Source organism: Passer montanus, unplaced genomic scaffold (assembly GCF_014805655.1).
Source record: "Passer montanus isolate IOZ18808 unplaced genomic scaffold, ASM1480565v1 scaffold37, whole genome shotgun sequence".
Lineage (NCBI taxonomy): Eukaryota > Metazoa > Chordata > Aves > Passeriformes > Passeridae > Passer > Passer montanus.
Genome location: NW_024368485.1, coordinates 1,787,021 through 1,800,870, shown reverse-complemented (window position 1 = coordinate 1,800,870; position 13,850 = coordinate 1,787,021). Strand labels below are relative to the sequence as shown.

General features: G+C 38.2%; 1 protein-coding gene across 3 annotated transcripts in view; it reads right to left on the bottom strand.

Moving 5' to 3' along the window:
• Positions 1-13,850, bottom strand: part of KIF16B (kinesin family member 16B) — a 137,416-nt gene that overhangs the window by 89,271 nt on the left and 34,295 nt on the right. For all 3 annotated transcript variants that reach the window (XM_039716909.1, XM_039716910.1, XM_039716911.1), the window contains exon 12: positions 11,971-12,030. In XM_039716909.1, the coding sequence (XP_039572843.1) occupies positions 11,971-12,030 (60 nt within the window). The remainder of the gene's footprint in view (positions 1-11,970; positions 12,031-13,850) is intronic.

The window sequence follows — 13,850 nt, the reverse complement described above, 5'->3', positions numbered from 1 at the left end:
AGGGAGATTCAACCTGTAAATCAGAGAGCAGCAAACAAGCTCTAAGTGATGTCCAGGTGTTAGAAAAACAAAGTTCTCACTGGTAAAATTGCCTAGTTAAGGTTTAGGGCTGGACATGCTTCAGTGATCTCAGACCTAGGAGGAAGTTAACAAACCTTGGGAAGAAGGATGTACCACTTACAGTGGGCCCAGAGAATGCAAAATTTATGGGTCACAAGGACATATGGCAGAAGTTCCAAGATAAGAAACTAATAAACCAACTCACCAATTGTGCTGAAATCAGCTTCGACTGGGTAAAAGGTAATTTCGGCGGGGGCAGATCACAATCACCAACCCTAGAAATCCACAGACCCAAAAGAAGAGAAAGCCTGAGCATACAGACTAATTCACATGGGAAGTGAGAGAATCATTAACCAACAGAAGAGGAAACACCAATTAATACAAGAGCTAGGCGACTTGTAGCCAATGCACACTAATTCCTTTGTTTGTTAAAACGTATAAATAGCAACAAGTTCTGACAGCTGGTGTGCTTGATTTGTGGAATACCACCAGGCACCCAGGGTTGTTCAACTCTGAAATAAATGTTCAATGTCCCTCTCTAGTGTGTAATTATTGGTTTGCTGCACACCAGGTAACTCATCTGGCTTTTGTGGACAAGAGCTTTTCACACTTGGATTGAGGGCTTAAACTACCAAAGGCTGAAGAGATGGAACAGACCCAGTCCTTGCTTTTGAATGCTGCATTGCCATCCAGAAGATAGACAGGCACCTCATCAATAGTTTTCTAGACAATTAGCATGTATAGTAACATCCCAATATATGAAAATACTGGAAATGGATGTCAAGAAACATTAGAAATGCCAGCATTAGGGAAGTTATTGATAAGAAGGTTGAAAGTGGAAAAACATTTCTCAATGCCTAATATTGCTCAAAGAACTATAAGAGGAACAAGGAAATTTCACTCCCAAGTATGAGAAAATATTTAGTGTATGGACAAGAGGAACAAGAGGTAGGAGAGGAGTAAAAAAAATATTTCAAAATATGGAAATTTGGTTTGGGCTTACTAGTAATATTTCCTTAAAAGGTGAAGGAATAAGCACAGTTGAGTAATTAGCTTGCTATGTTTTGGATGAAAACTGGTTACATGAACACCCTTCTTGTTCTATAGACTGTCTTCCTTAAAAACTTATGACAAACAGATCAGCTAAGGCAGAACACTAACAGCTGAAAACAATACGATAGTGTCTAACACTAATTCCAGGGTTAAAAAAAAAGGCGTTCCAAGAAAACAACTTTGAAATGTTTGAGATTCTCACTAAAGTGACAGCCCACACATTAAAGCAGGGAAGTCTTTTGCTCTGTATTGTATCAGTGAAGCTGATCATCTTACTGGGTGTCTGTTTAAAAAACTTTCGTTTTTTATAAAGCTGCATATACAATATCAAATTTCTACCCCATGTTTTATTTCAGTTTGACTTCTGGAATATCAAAAGAAATTTTGAATCACTAGCCTCAAAAGTAGTACATGCTATTTGGGAGGCAATGCTAAGAGAGGAGGAGATATGGAACACACCATCAGTGGAGGTGTATGCTTTATAACTTGTGCACATGCCAAAGTTACGTTTGGGACTATCCTGGAACTTCAACAAACCATTTCTGAAAATTAAAAATTATGCTCTTTCTTTATAGGCAATAAATTATTTATATAGCCATCAATTACAAAAGAGGATATTGATTTACTTGTGCATATAGATGTTGGGTAAGGCACAAACTCTTACTGTGTCCTCTCCTAGATAACAGAACAAAGAATTAACACTATACTATTGACTGTACTGGCTTCAGTGCATTTCAAACAAAAAGTTTAGTAGAGGTAAGACACTTCATTCTTCTGAGACAAAGAAACTTCTACTATCCAAAACTACAAAGAAAACCACCACTGCAGAAACTTCCTAAGCAGTTTTTTCCCCCATTTCCCAGAGCATTAGATCACAGCACCCTCATCAAGCAAGAGATGCCAATTGAAGAGTTTGCAAAAAGCAAGATCAGAAAACTGCAGTTTTGTTGTGAGCAGCTTACTGTGAAAATGCAGGGGCTCCTGCAGCAGCCCAGAGAGGCATCAATTGCTCTCTGCAATGAACACCAGTCAAAAGGGCCAATGCAGGATGTAGAACTGCTTAAATGAGCAACTGCTAAGACAGTGAAGCTAAAATGATGGAAAATGAATGATGTAAAGAAAAAGAAAATTACAGGAGCAGTTCTCAGTCTCATGAGGTCAGCTTACCCTCTCCATTTTTCATTCTTTCTCTTTCCCTCTTGAAACAGATTGCCACGTGCCTACTGCTGACATACAGCTGGCTACTAATATACAGAAATCCTACTATTGTGGTGGCAACCCAAAGCACCCCTACATTTAATGTGCTGCAAGGATTTCTCTAAGAAGCCTTAGCATATCTAATTTTTCAGGCAATTTGGCCTTCATTCCTGGAATTCCAACAATGAACTCAAGCTGAAATGGCTGCTCCTTAACATTTCAGACTTTTTTGCACAGACAGAACTACTTCTGACATCTGAGAAAAATCTCCTGAACAGAGTAGCAGGATTTGGCTAATTGTAAGCAGAGGTTACTATTTTGGCTTTCTGGACACTAGTCTGTAAAATCCTGTTTTCCAGTGGCTTATAAAACTTAAACCATCAAAGCTTCTGTTTTCCATGCTGGAGCATCTGCTGCAGGCTGGTTCCTGTCCCCACTAGCCTGATCTAAGGGAAAGCTATTCTTCCGTTTCAAGAAGTAAGACACTCAGAGAAAATTTGGTTTGTCCCAAGTGAAGGATGCTTCAGAGTCTCCTATGTGTGAACACACTGAGGACACACAAAGGGCAAGTAAGTCTGCATACTGCAACACTGACATTTGGGGCAGAGAACAAGGCTTTTCTTGCCATTACTGAGGTACTGAGCAGGAGATATTATACCTCCCAGCTAGGAGACAGCAACTCCACCCTCAGTATTCTTCATGCTGATAGCTAGAAAGGGGAAAAGGCCTGGCTGGAAGACAAAAAACAGGCTATTTGCATTAATCTCTTCTTGCAAATGCATTACGAAACAGCCTTTAATTACATGACAACATATTTTCTACAGGACTTGTAAATTTATTTCATAGACCCTTTAATTACATGACAACATATTTTCTACAGGACCTGTAAATAATTTATTTCATAGACTTTTATTCTGGGAATGAATCAAGAAAGCAGTGGACTATTATCTACAGGACTCCTACCTCATTTGTTGCTAAAGCTGGATGATAAATGAGTCAGGAAATTATAGAGAGGAAAAAACCTCCTAGGCTCACAGCAAACACATTTATTAATTTTAAAAGCTATTTTGCTATTTTTCACATGTTTCTGGGGCAATAGGAGAATGAAGTGTTTCACTTACCTAGAATTCTGTTTACTGTTTACCCAGATATTCATCTCTACCTCTGTAGAGATTATTCTAAAGTAACAGATTGCTTTAAATGTGCGAATTCCTGCCTCTGGATCAACATGTAATCCATGCTATTGAACAGAATTGGAGGAGGAAGAAGGCCTATGCATACTAGCAAGGAACAAGCACCAAGGAGAAAAAAACAGACTTCAGGACTAGCAGCACAACGGTGAAGACTTTTGCAGAGATGCATGCACAATTAGATGCACTTTCTTGACTGGCTGCAACACCACAGTCTGTGCTGCCACCTGTGTCTAAGACTGTGAATCAAGGCTAATGCCCAGGTGCCATTTAAGATGAAAAGTCAGATGCACAACATTACCATGCACTCAAAGGTATGAGAATCACACAGCAACAAACTCCTAAATATACTGCTAAACCACCAGCAGAATAAAATGGTTCTAGCATTTCATATCACATTGTCATTAGAAACAGCTCCTTTGTGAGGCAGATGTAAATTTGGGGTTCATCTAAACTGTTGATGTTGGAAGGCTTTCTTCCCATCCCATAGCCAAATCCAAAGAGAAATTTACATTTTTTTCTCTCTCTTAATACTTCTCTGCTGATCCTTTGGGAGAAACAGTTTTTAGCATATATTTCTTTTTCTTTCAGGAGATTCCACTGATTTCAGAATTGAGACCACCTTCCTGGCACAAGATAATTAATAGGAAAGCAGGACAAATGCCCAGGAGGAGTCGTTGAACACGTGGCATCTGAGCTGTAGAAAGGATTTCAAAAGCAACCCATTCTGACTCCCTTTCATTTGAAAACCACCTACAAGCTCTAGTGATGCATTAAAGCTAAGCATGGCCTGAATAAACTACAAATGCAGGGCCCCACTTGGAAGAAGGAGGAGGGCAGTGAAATATTTGGTAATATGGCTACTCCTAGACACTGGAGGGCTCTTTTGAAATGCACAGCCTTATCAACCAAATTGTTCAACCCTGGCTTCATCAGTGGTTGGTGAGCTCAGAAACTGTACTCCCCACTTGTGCTTCTCTTATGGCCCAGCTGGTGACAAGTGGAAAAATCAGGTTAAAATTGAAACAAAAAACAATCAGTAGCATTAGGCATCTCTTGATCACAAATTTCTAGCAGAAACTGAAAGCTAAAAGTGGTCAGTCCACCACAAAGGCACCACAAGCAACTATAGCATCTGCAAGAGAAAAAGGAGATTTCTTCATCAGATGAACACAGGCAGCAGAAAGACTTGAAAGCAGACAATTATTCCTTTTGAAATCTACTTTTGAATGCTGCACTCAGCATTCCTCAGGTGGCTGGGACACTTTCAATACTGCTTGTGTTAGGAAAAGAGCTACAGTAGATAAATGGCACCAGTTCCCAGTTCAGTACCTTTTTCATGCTCTGACAATAGCAAACTAAGGCTGGGACAGACAAACTTACTTAGGTAAAGTAATAATCATCACTTAATAATGATGATTACTGTTCAGTCATATAGTATGAAAAAACAATGTCTCTTTAAGATAAAACAAATCATATTTGGATAATCTCTGTCCAAACTCAAATTCCAAAGGAGAAATCTTCTGACCAGAATAGATGATGTTTTAACTATAACCACTGCTAGTAACTGCTACACTTGGGAAATAAATGTACAAGGCCAGGTGTAATAAAACAAATCCTAATAAAATTGAGAGTTAAACTTGATATTACTCATCAGTGCTCACGAGGCAGGTGCTGTGGGTAAATAATGTAAAAGGACCAAGAACAGTAAACACTCCCTTGCTATCAAACAACTTTCTTTAAAAAGATGAAAATTTAATAAGTTTGTTTGGTTCATCTTTTCAAAGAAAAGATGAACCAAACAAACTTATTAAATTTTCATGTACTGAAACTCAATTATAAATCTACAGTAGTGATTAATCAAGAGAAAAATGTTAAAAGAACTAGTTATAAATAGAAACTGCATATCATTGCCACTGGTGTTTCAACTGCAACATCCAGTGAAAGTAATTAGCAGAAATGGCCTGGTAAAAAACCTCTATGTCCAAAAACCTGTTTGCCTTCTCAACTGTATAACCTGAGAAAATAAAAGATACTGCTTCTCTCAGAAACATCTCTGAAATATCAAGGATACAAATTTAAGAAAATAAATATATTTTAAAGGCTTTGGCTAAATTTCTCAAACATTCTAGATATACTGTCAGTTGAAAAAGAGGGTTGAAAAATGCACTGAAAAATAACTGCAATAAATCTTAATGTACATAATCACTTTGCAGTGCATTACAACTGTGAATTGTTGTTTAGAAGTGTTTTTGTCAGAACAGTTTCTCAGGTTCTTCAGGACTTGCTCCTAAAGCAATGTTTTGGCGTTCTCATAAACTTATTTTAGTGGATGCAAACAGCAATGAAATTCAAGATATTGCAAATCCTCCTCCCTTAAAATATCTGAATTAAGTCCAAATTAAGCATGCCGAAGAATTTGATTATTGTATCTGCAGTGACATCTAGTGCAAGAAATCAAAACCACAGTTAAACAGGCTTCTAGAGAAATTTCATTTATTGAGAGATTAGTGACCAAGATAAACAAGAATAATTAACATCATCCCCCTTAAAACTTTCATAATATCTTTTCCTCTGCACAGCACTCACAAGCCAGCTGAAGGCAATTCTATTAAACCTAATATGTTAATAAGAGATTACTTAATGTGAATGTCCATTTTCTTTTCCATATAAATTCTATTTGATACATGAACATATATTACATAATTGCTGGAGGACAAACAATTGTTGAGAAATCCAATATCCCTAGGAACAGAGTTGCTACTCTGTGTATTCTATGAACTTTTCTAACAGAAAACAAATTCAGCAGCAACATCTGACTTAAACTCTTTCTGCCATCTTCATAGCTGTGCAATCCTGTGTTAATTTTGCAGAGATTTTTAAATCTCTTAAAATTCAAGCAGATGACATAGCTTTTAGAAAGGAAACAAAAACTGGAAGCATGCAATAAGAGTTTTCTAATACAAACAGATTATAAAAGAAGTTATAAAATATCAAATAAGGTTTCTTCAAGTCGAAGTACAGATGTAATTCTCCCTTTAGAAATAGACCAATATGCTTCAAACACTGCCAACAACAGACATTATAACCAAAATCCAACACCAATATGTCTAACTACCAACAAGTTTACAAAAATTTATCACTTACTAAAACAGAAAAAACCTTAGAATTCCTGTGAAACATACAAATAAACAGAAATGCCAAAGCTGCAAATTGTTTAAATGCACCATCATGTAGACATTGTTTTATATACAGATGCTCACCAGTCTTGTAACACCTTTTTTTTATTTGACCTATAAATAGAACCCATTTTAGAACCTGTTCTCCACAGGCATGTGAGCAGAGGTCTTTGTAACCCACTCCTAAAGGGCAGGATTAAAGCCTATTTACTTTTTAGAAGTCCTAGAGTTTGTTTTTCAGAAGCCCAAGAGCTTCTACAATTCCTCTACCCTGCTGCCATCAAAAGTGGAAGTAGACACTGGAATTTTAGGTGAAAGCAGAAGGTGTTAATTGACAGCACTTCTCACCTGAGGAGTGAGCTTGTTAAAGCAATGATATGAAAGAATGAAGAAAACAAATGCTCAGCTTCAAACACTGGGGTAAAACACAACACAAATGAGAAGAGGAAAAGCAGACAAGTGGGTCACAGTTAACAGGTAGTAACAACAAGACATAAAACAGAAAAATGGTGATGCATGCCCAGCGTTTCAGGCAGAAGAACCAAGTCAATAGTGTTTTAATACCATTCAGCAAATGTGGCTTAAAGATTATCTGGCTATGAAAATAAATGTAGACAAATGCAATAATCACATAGAACACAGCAAGCTACTCTTGACAGAGTTCACTATGGTATGCAAGCCACCATGGAAACCAAATTGTTAAAATAAAATATATTTGCTTGTGTCACCCTAATCTACACCTCATAATGAGCAACACAGCTACTCTGAGTTTTGGTCTCGTACTGTCTTTGCTGCATATAGCCAAGGTTCCTAAAGAAGGAAAGTTCCCCTGCTTAGATGAATATGTCTACCAAAATAATTGGCAATAATCTGTATTTATTCATCATGGCAAGTCAAGGGTATTTCATTTTCCCAAAAAAGAGGCATGATATAAACAAACAGTAGATGTTAATGCTTGAAGATAAGCAGTTTACATACATTTTCTTCCTCATGTACGAACAACCATTGTTAAGACATAAATATGCACTATTAAGCAGTATTAAACCAAACAGCACAAAAAAGAAAAAGAATAATCAACTAAATCATCAATAAACAGTGTTCAATAACATATGTGCACAGCATGTGGTAAAGTGCTGCAGCAGAATTATTGATGCAATTGAAGTGGTGTCACTAAATCCAACAGGACAAAGCCAGCTGAAGTAGTGACTAGTTAAACTACTGATCACACAAATTAGAGACACACAAAAACTCCCTTGTCCTTTAATAGACTCTGATGATAGATCCCTCTACATCCTTTGACATTGGCTGACTATCAACCCACAAAGCTAATGACATGGCTAGAATCAAACAGGATAAGCAAATAAAAGGGAACTTTAAATCTACTTCAAACTAAAAATAATTTTTAAAAGAGCATTTAAATACCTTTACACTAGCTACAAATGACACAGATTAAAAAGGCAACAGCTCAAAGTCATACCAATTTCTACACAAACAAAAAGAGAGAGAAGTTTAAAAGAAAGTTGGGGGAAAAAAACAGCAAAGAATTATATAAAGGAGTGCAGATTTTAAAAAGATTAATCTAAAAGCTGCTAAAGGTTGGAGAAAAAAATTGAAACATGCACAAAGGATGACAAAAAACAGGAGACACCAAAAAAAATCTCTGGGAGAATGACAACATATGCAGTCAAAAAAGCAGCCACATCAAAAGAAGTTTCATACCAATTCATTAAATTACCAATTAAGGGAAAAAATCAAAAGTTGGATAGGTTACCCTAACATCTTAGATCCCACGATTGATCTTTAGCAGAACAGTACAAAAAGGACTAAACTAAGGAAAAGAGCAAACAGGATTTCTTCCCACCTCCTCTTCTTTTTGGGAATGTATATGAAAGAACATTAGAAGAAGGCAAAAAAAAATTCACACAAAGATCCGATGAGCTTGAAATGAAAGAGAAATGCTCCAGGTAAGTGCTGAGGTTGCAAGACATCTGAAGACAGAGAAGCAATGTAAAGCAACACTGCTCTGTAAGGTGCAACCCTTTGATGACATTTAAAGAAATAACCCAAAGCCTGTGGACTGAAAACCAAACACTATCACTTTGGGCTCCGATGCAGTATTTTACCCAATGGCGAAACATCGTCCACATATTTATTAAATTTATTAAGCATTCAAATATCCTTGCTTTTATTAAAAACAAGGACAAGTGACAGATTGTAAGAGTGTCAGTTTGTATTACAGTGAGAAGATCAAGGTTGAAAACAAACATCACTACTATAAACAAGCTTCAGGCAGATCAACACTAAGAACCTGCCATGCTACACAATATACAGAACCAGCACAAAATTAAACCCTGATATATGCAGTGTCCTAAGCTTTGAATACAGAAAATTAGAAGATTTGGGCTTTGGGTGTGAGTTGACAATAATTCAGACTCCAGAGGAAGTCACCCACAGTCACCCTCCAAAAGGATTCTTCCAGAAGCACAAAAGAAAAGGAGCACACTATCCATGCTACCACCCCCAGCCCCAGATCTGTCCAATCTATCATCAACAGAATGAGAGACTACACAGGATGTTCACAGCTGATAGTGGCATTCAGCCACTGCACACTACCCCAAACCCAAAACTGACAACATCTGCTGATAGGATAGTTCAACATACTCAGTCTAAAGATGGAAAAACATAACTTGAGGTTAACTATGCACAAATGTCAAAGGGGACAAAAGCTATCAACAGAAATAAGGAAGAATGCTGGGATGCACATGTCAGCTGCACATATGGTACAGTGCTGACTAGAAAAATTGAATTTTAAGCTGCCAAATACTTTTTATCAAAAACCTGCCTTCACATGGATTTTTCTGTTCCTTGTTTCTAGCTGGGGAGTATTTTCCATTCTCTATGAATTATTTTCAAGGCAGCATTCAGACACTGCTGGTCTAATTTTAAACAAGGTTCAAAATAACAGGCAAGGGAAAAAAAATTTAAGGAACATCTTCCTTGCAAAACACTGTTTATTTGTCAGGCATCTTTGCCTGATGAAAGCACTGTATTCACTGAAAGCCAGGTAACTTTTTCCAGCAATTATCTGTTGATCTAGTGGAAGACACCAGCATGCCCCATGATTCTTATTTGTATTTTACAACGCTTATGCAAAATCCTTTCAATTATTTTGGATTTAAACATTAACAGATTTTCCCATCAGCCTGTGAGAACAATTCAAAATCATGCGACCTTTAATATTTAGAACTTATTACAAAAAAAGCATAACTACATACAATAAAGTAGGAAATCCCATTCAGCTACAAAAAAGTGCACTTGCATCTTGCAGGCATAAGATGTAATGCCTGTAAGATTTGGAGCAAAAAGTGTTAGAAACTGAAAAGCAAATGGTTTTTAATTCTCCAAGCCTGTTGCAGGTCAGGAGTTGGAAGGCACCAACTATCTCAGGATAGCAAAGCCAGGGGAGGCAAGGGAAAGAAGGTTTTAAATATAATACAAACATGAAGTTCTAAGTACCTTAATGAATAATGTCCTGAAAATTACTGAATTAGGGCATGGGGAAAGTGGCAGGTGTGACTTCAGTGATCTGGACATACAAAGTCCACAGTCTCACTTCTCAGAGTGCCAGGACAATCTGTTTTTACAAATTACAGCATGTACGGTCTCTGTGTGCAAGGGAGGGACATAAATGACAAAACAAAAACCCCGGTGAACTCACAGAGAATCCATAACAAAAAACACCACTGCTCTCTGAAGTTTAAAATCTGCTTTCAGTGACAGCCTGGCAAACTTCCAGAAAGTCCTTCCCCACTCGTATGCTGTCAGCGATTTCACGAATCATTAAACAAGAAGTGAATAAAAATATGGATACCTTCAGTGAAATAGTATAAAATAGAACAGTACAACTAAGAAATCTGTTGCAGATTTTCAGCGTGTTTGGGACAAAGAAAGTTTAATCCAGTGCCTTTAACCCAAAAGTGGAATATAAAGTATATTCATACACTCAAATGTCATTCTATGAGAGTACAGTTCACAGAGAAGCTACAAGAATCATGCTGAAAAAGCTCAGTACTAGAAAATCAAAAATTACAGCTTCTGTAATTTCTGTTTAAGTCCTTTAGATTCAAGTGTTTAACAGAGGCAGCTTTCCCTTGTTTATATGTATTGTTCAGTTAACATCTCCTCTGATTCTACAATTTATGTGCATGAATCAGTGAATTTCCAACACAGAATTTTCAAAACTTCCCACATGCAACATAATGTTCACTTCCATAACTGCCCAAAATTCACAAATGCTGCATGTGACAATGGACTTCCCAATCCACACGTGAATAAAGAGAGAATTAAGAGAGTTTTATGTATGTATAGATGCTTCAAAACAACAAAATAACATAAAGATGTAGCCAAAACATCTCTGGATGAATATGCAATTGATAATTCCCAGTTCAGTATCTAGCTAGACATTAAACAGCCCATTCTGTCATGCCAACTGCTCAGTAGTTACCAACCCTGCTCCATTCTCTCTCCTGTATGTGCTTTACTTTTATTTTTAAGCACAGAGCCATTCAACTCATGTGGAAGTCAGATCAAAAACAGTGGTGGACTTGAAGAAAAAGATTTAAGAAACCAAAAAGTGATACAAGAAATTCAAGTTTGAGATTCAGCGATACGAAGAATTAAAAAATTACTTCTAAGGGCTTGCTTAAATTGCACTACAAACAAGTTATGTTCAGCAAATCCTGAAAACTTAGGCTTAATTTTCAAAATTTTTATTTAACGGAACAGTTAAAACATTAGTCAACATGTCAAAAAACAAATTGTGGGAATTATTCCTCTGTGTATGTGTGTATGCACACATGTGCTTGTAAATGCATGGAATCACCAAACAGCCCCTTAAAATATAACCTCAGACTGACACCTCAATCATTAATCAAATACCAATATAAAATCTTATCAGGACAATGGAAAATCCTTATCTACTATGCACTACATCCACTGAGATACCCAATGCAAGATAAGAAGTGATTATTCACAGGTCTTGTTGATACCACACAATTACCAAGGATATGAGGGATCCACTTGTCCCTGGCCCAGGCTTTCTGCATTTGTAATTCAATAAAACCATTCAGCAATTTAAAGATTTGTTAGAGAGAAACTATTTTGCACTGTGGGGTCACTATGGTGAATAACACAAGGAGCTGAGCCAAAGATGACTTAGAAAAAGAATTTTTTTTTTTAGGAAAATACTAAGGCTACGTCAAATGCCAAGAGGAAAATTTAATTTGCCTTACTTTCAGAATATCTTGAGTCTCATTCCACTTGTTAGTCCATTCTTTGGTCAGTTCTTGTACCTATGAAAGAAAACAAATTTTGAAGAAAATCACATCTCTTCCAAAATTCTTGATAAATGCATTCTCAAAGAAGTACTAAGGATTTGTGTAATTCTTTGTGAAGTTTAATACTTAAGCATTTAGAAGAGCACTGATGCTCCTGCAATAATTGCTATATCTACAATACTTCTCCCTCAAAACACAAATTCTATTTACACTGTAAGAAGAAAGGAAAATCTGGGATAATTACTTCAAATAATTGTCTACCTTCAAACAGTTTCATAAAGTGCTTTAATCCTACAAAGTTTACTGCCACAGACTGATCCCTTAGCTGTAACAGGACAGCTCCTTTCCCAAGGCAAAAATCCCCTCCAGAGGATGGCATGCAGAGGAAGAGGCAGTCCAGCAGGCTTCAGCAGCAAACCAGAGCAAAATTTGCTGCAACTTAGAAATTATCCACTTCATTGTCATCGGCACAGGAGTGAGAAGACGCTTGCAAAGGCATTACAGACAGGGAGAGTGCTGGGTGTAAAATCATTTAGGTGGGAAAAGACCTTAAGATCATCAAGTCCAACTGTTAACCCAGCACTGGCAGGCCACTGCTGAACCACATCCCTCTGAAGTGCCACATTTATAGATCTTTTAAATATCTCTAGAGATGGTGAATCAATCACTTCCCTGGGCAGCTTTTTCCAACGTTTGACAACGCTTTCATTAAGGAATTTTTCCTAATATCCAATCTAAACCTCCCCTGAAGCAACCTGAGGCCATTTCCTTTAGTCCTATCTCCTTTTACCTGGGAGAAAACTGAGTCCCACCTGGCTACAGCCTCCTTTCAGGTAGTTGTACAAAGTGAGGTTACCCCTGAGCCTCCCTTTTTCTAGGTTAAACTACCACAGCTTCCTCAGCCACTCCTCCCTCACACTTGTGCTCCAGATACTTCCCCAACTCTCAATGTCCATCTCTGGACTCACTCCAGCACCTCGGTGTCCTTTTTGAAATGAGGGGACCAGAAGTGAACACAGCACTCGAGGTGTGGCCCCACCAGTGCCAAGTACAGAGGAAGAATCACTTCCCTGCTCCTGCTGGCCACACTGCTGCTGACACAGGCCAGGTGTCACTGTCTTTCTTGGCTCCCTGGGCACATCCTCCTTCGTGTTTAGCTGCTGTCAACCAACACCCCCAGGTGCTTTTTCACTAGGAACATTTCAGTTCCTTTTCCTCCAGGCTGTGGTGCTGCCTGGTGTTGTGAGCCAAGGGCAGGACCTGGCACTTCACCTTATTGAACACAATGCTGTTGGCCCCAGCCCATCGATCCAGCCTGGCCAGATCCCTCTGCAGAGCCTTCCTCCCTCCTGCACATCAACACAGCCAGACCTTAGTGCCATCTGCAATCTGACTGAGCGTGCACTTCTTCCCCTCATCAGACCACCAACAAAGATACTACAGAGATTAGCCCAAATACTGAGCCCTGGGGAACACCACTGGTGCCTGGCTGCCAACTGGATTTAACTCCATCACTTTTCTTGGTTCAGCCACCATTGTTTCAGATATTCTTCTGAAACAATGCACCTGTGCAAGCCATGAACAGACAGTTCCACCGAGAGAATGCTGTGGTACACAGCATCAAAGGCTTTCCTAAAGTCCAGGTAAACAACATTCACAGCCTTTTCCTCATCCACAAGCCAGGTCATCCTCTCATAGAAAGAGATGATGTTGGTCAAGCAGGATCTGCCTTTCCTAAACCAAGCTGATGGGCCCTGATTCCCCTGGTTGTTCTGTACATGCTGTGTGACTGGACTCAGGGTGACCCACTCCATGACCTCCCCCAAACTGAGGTC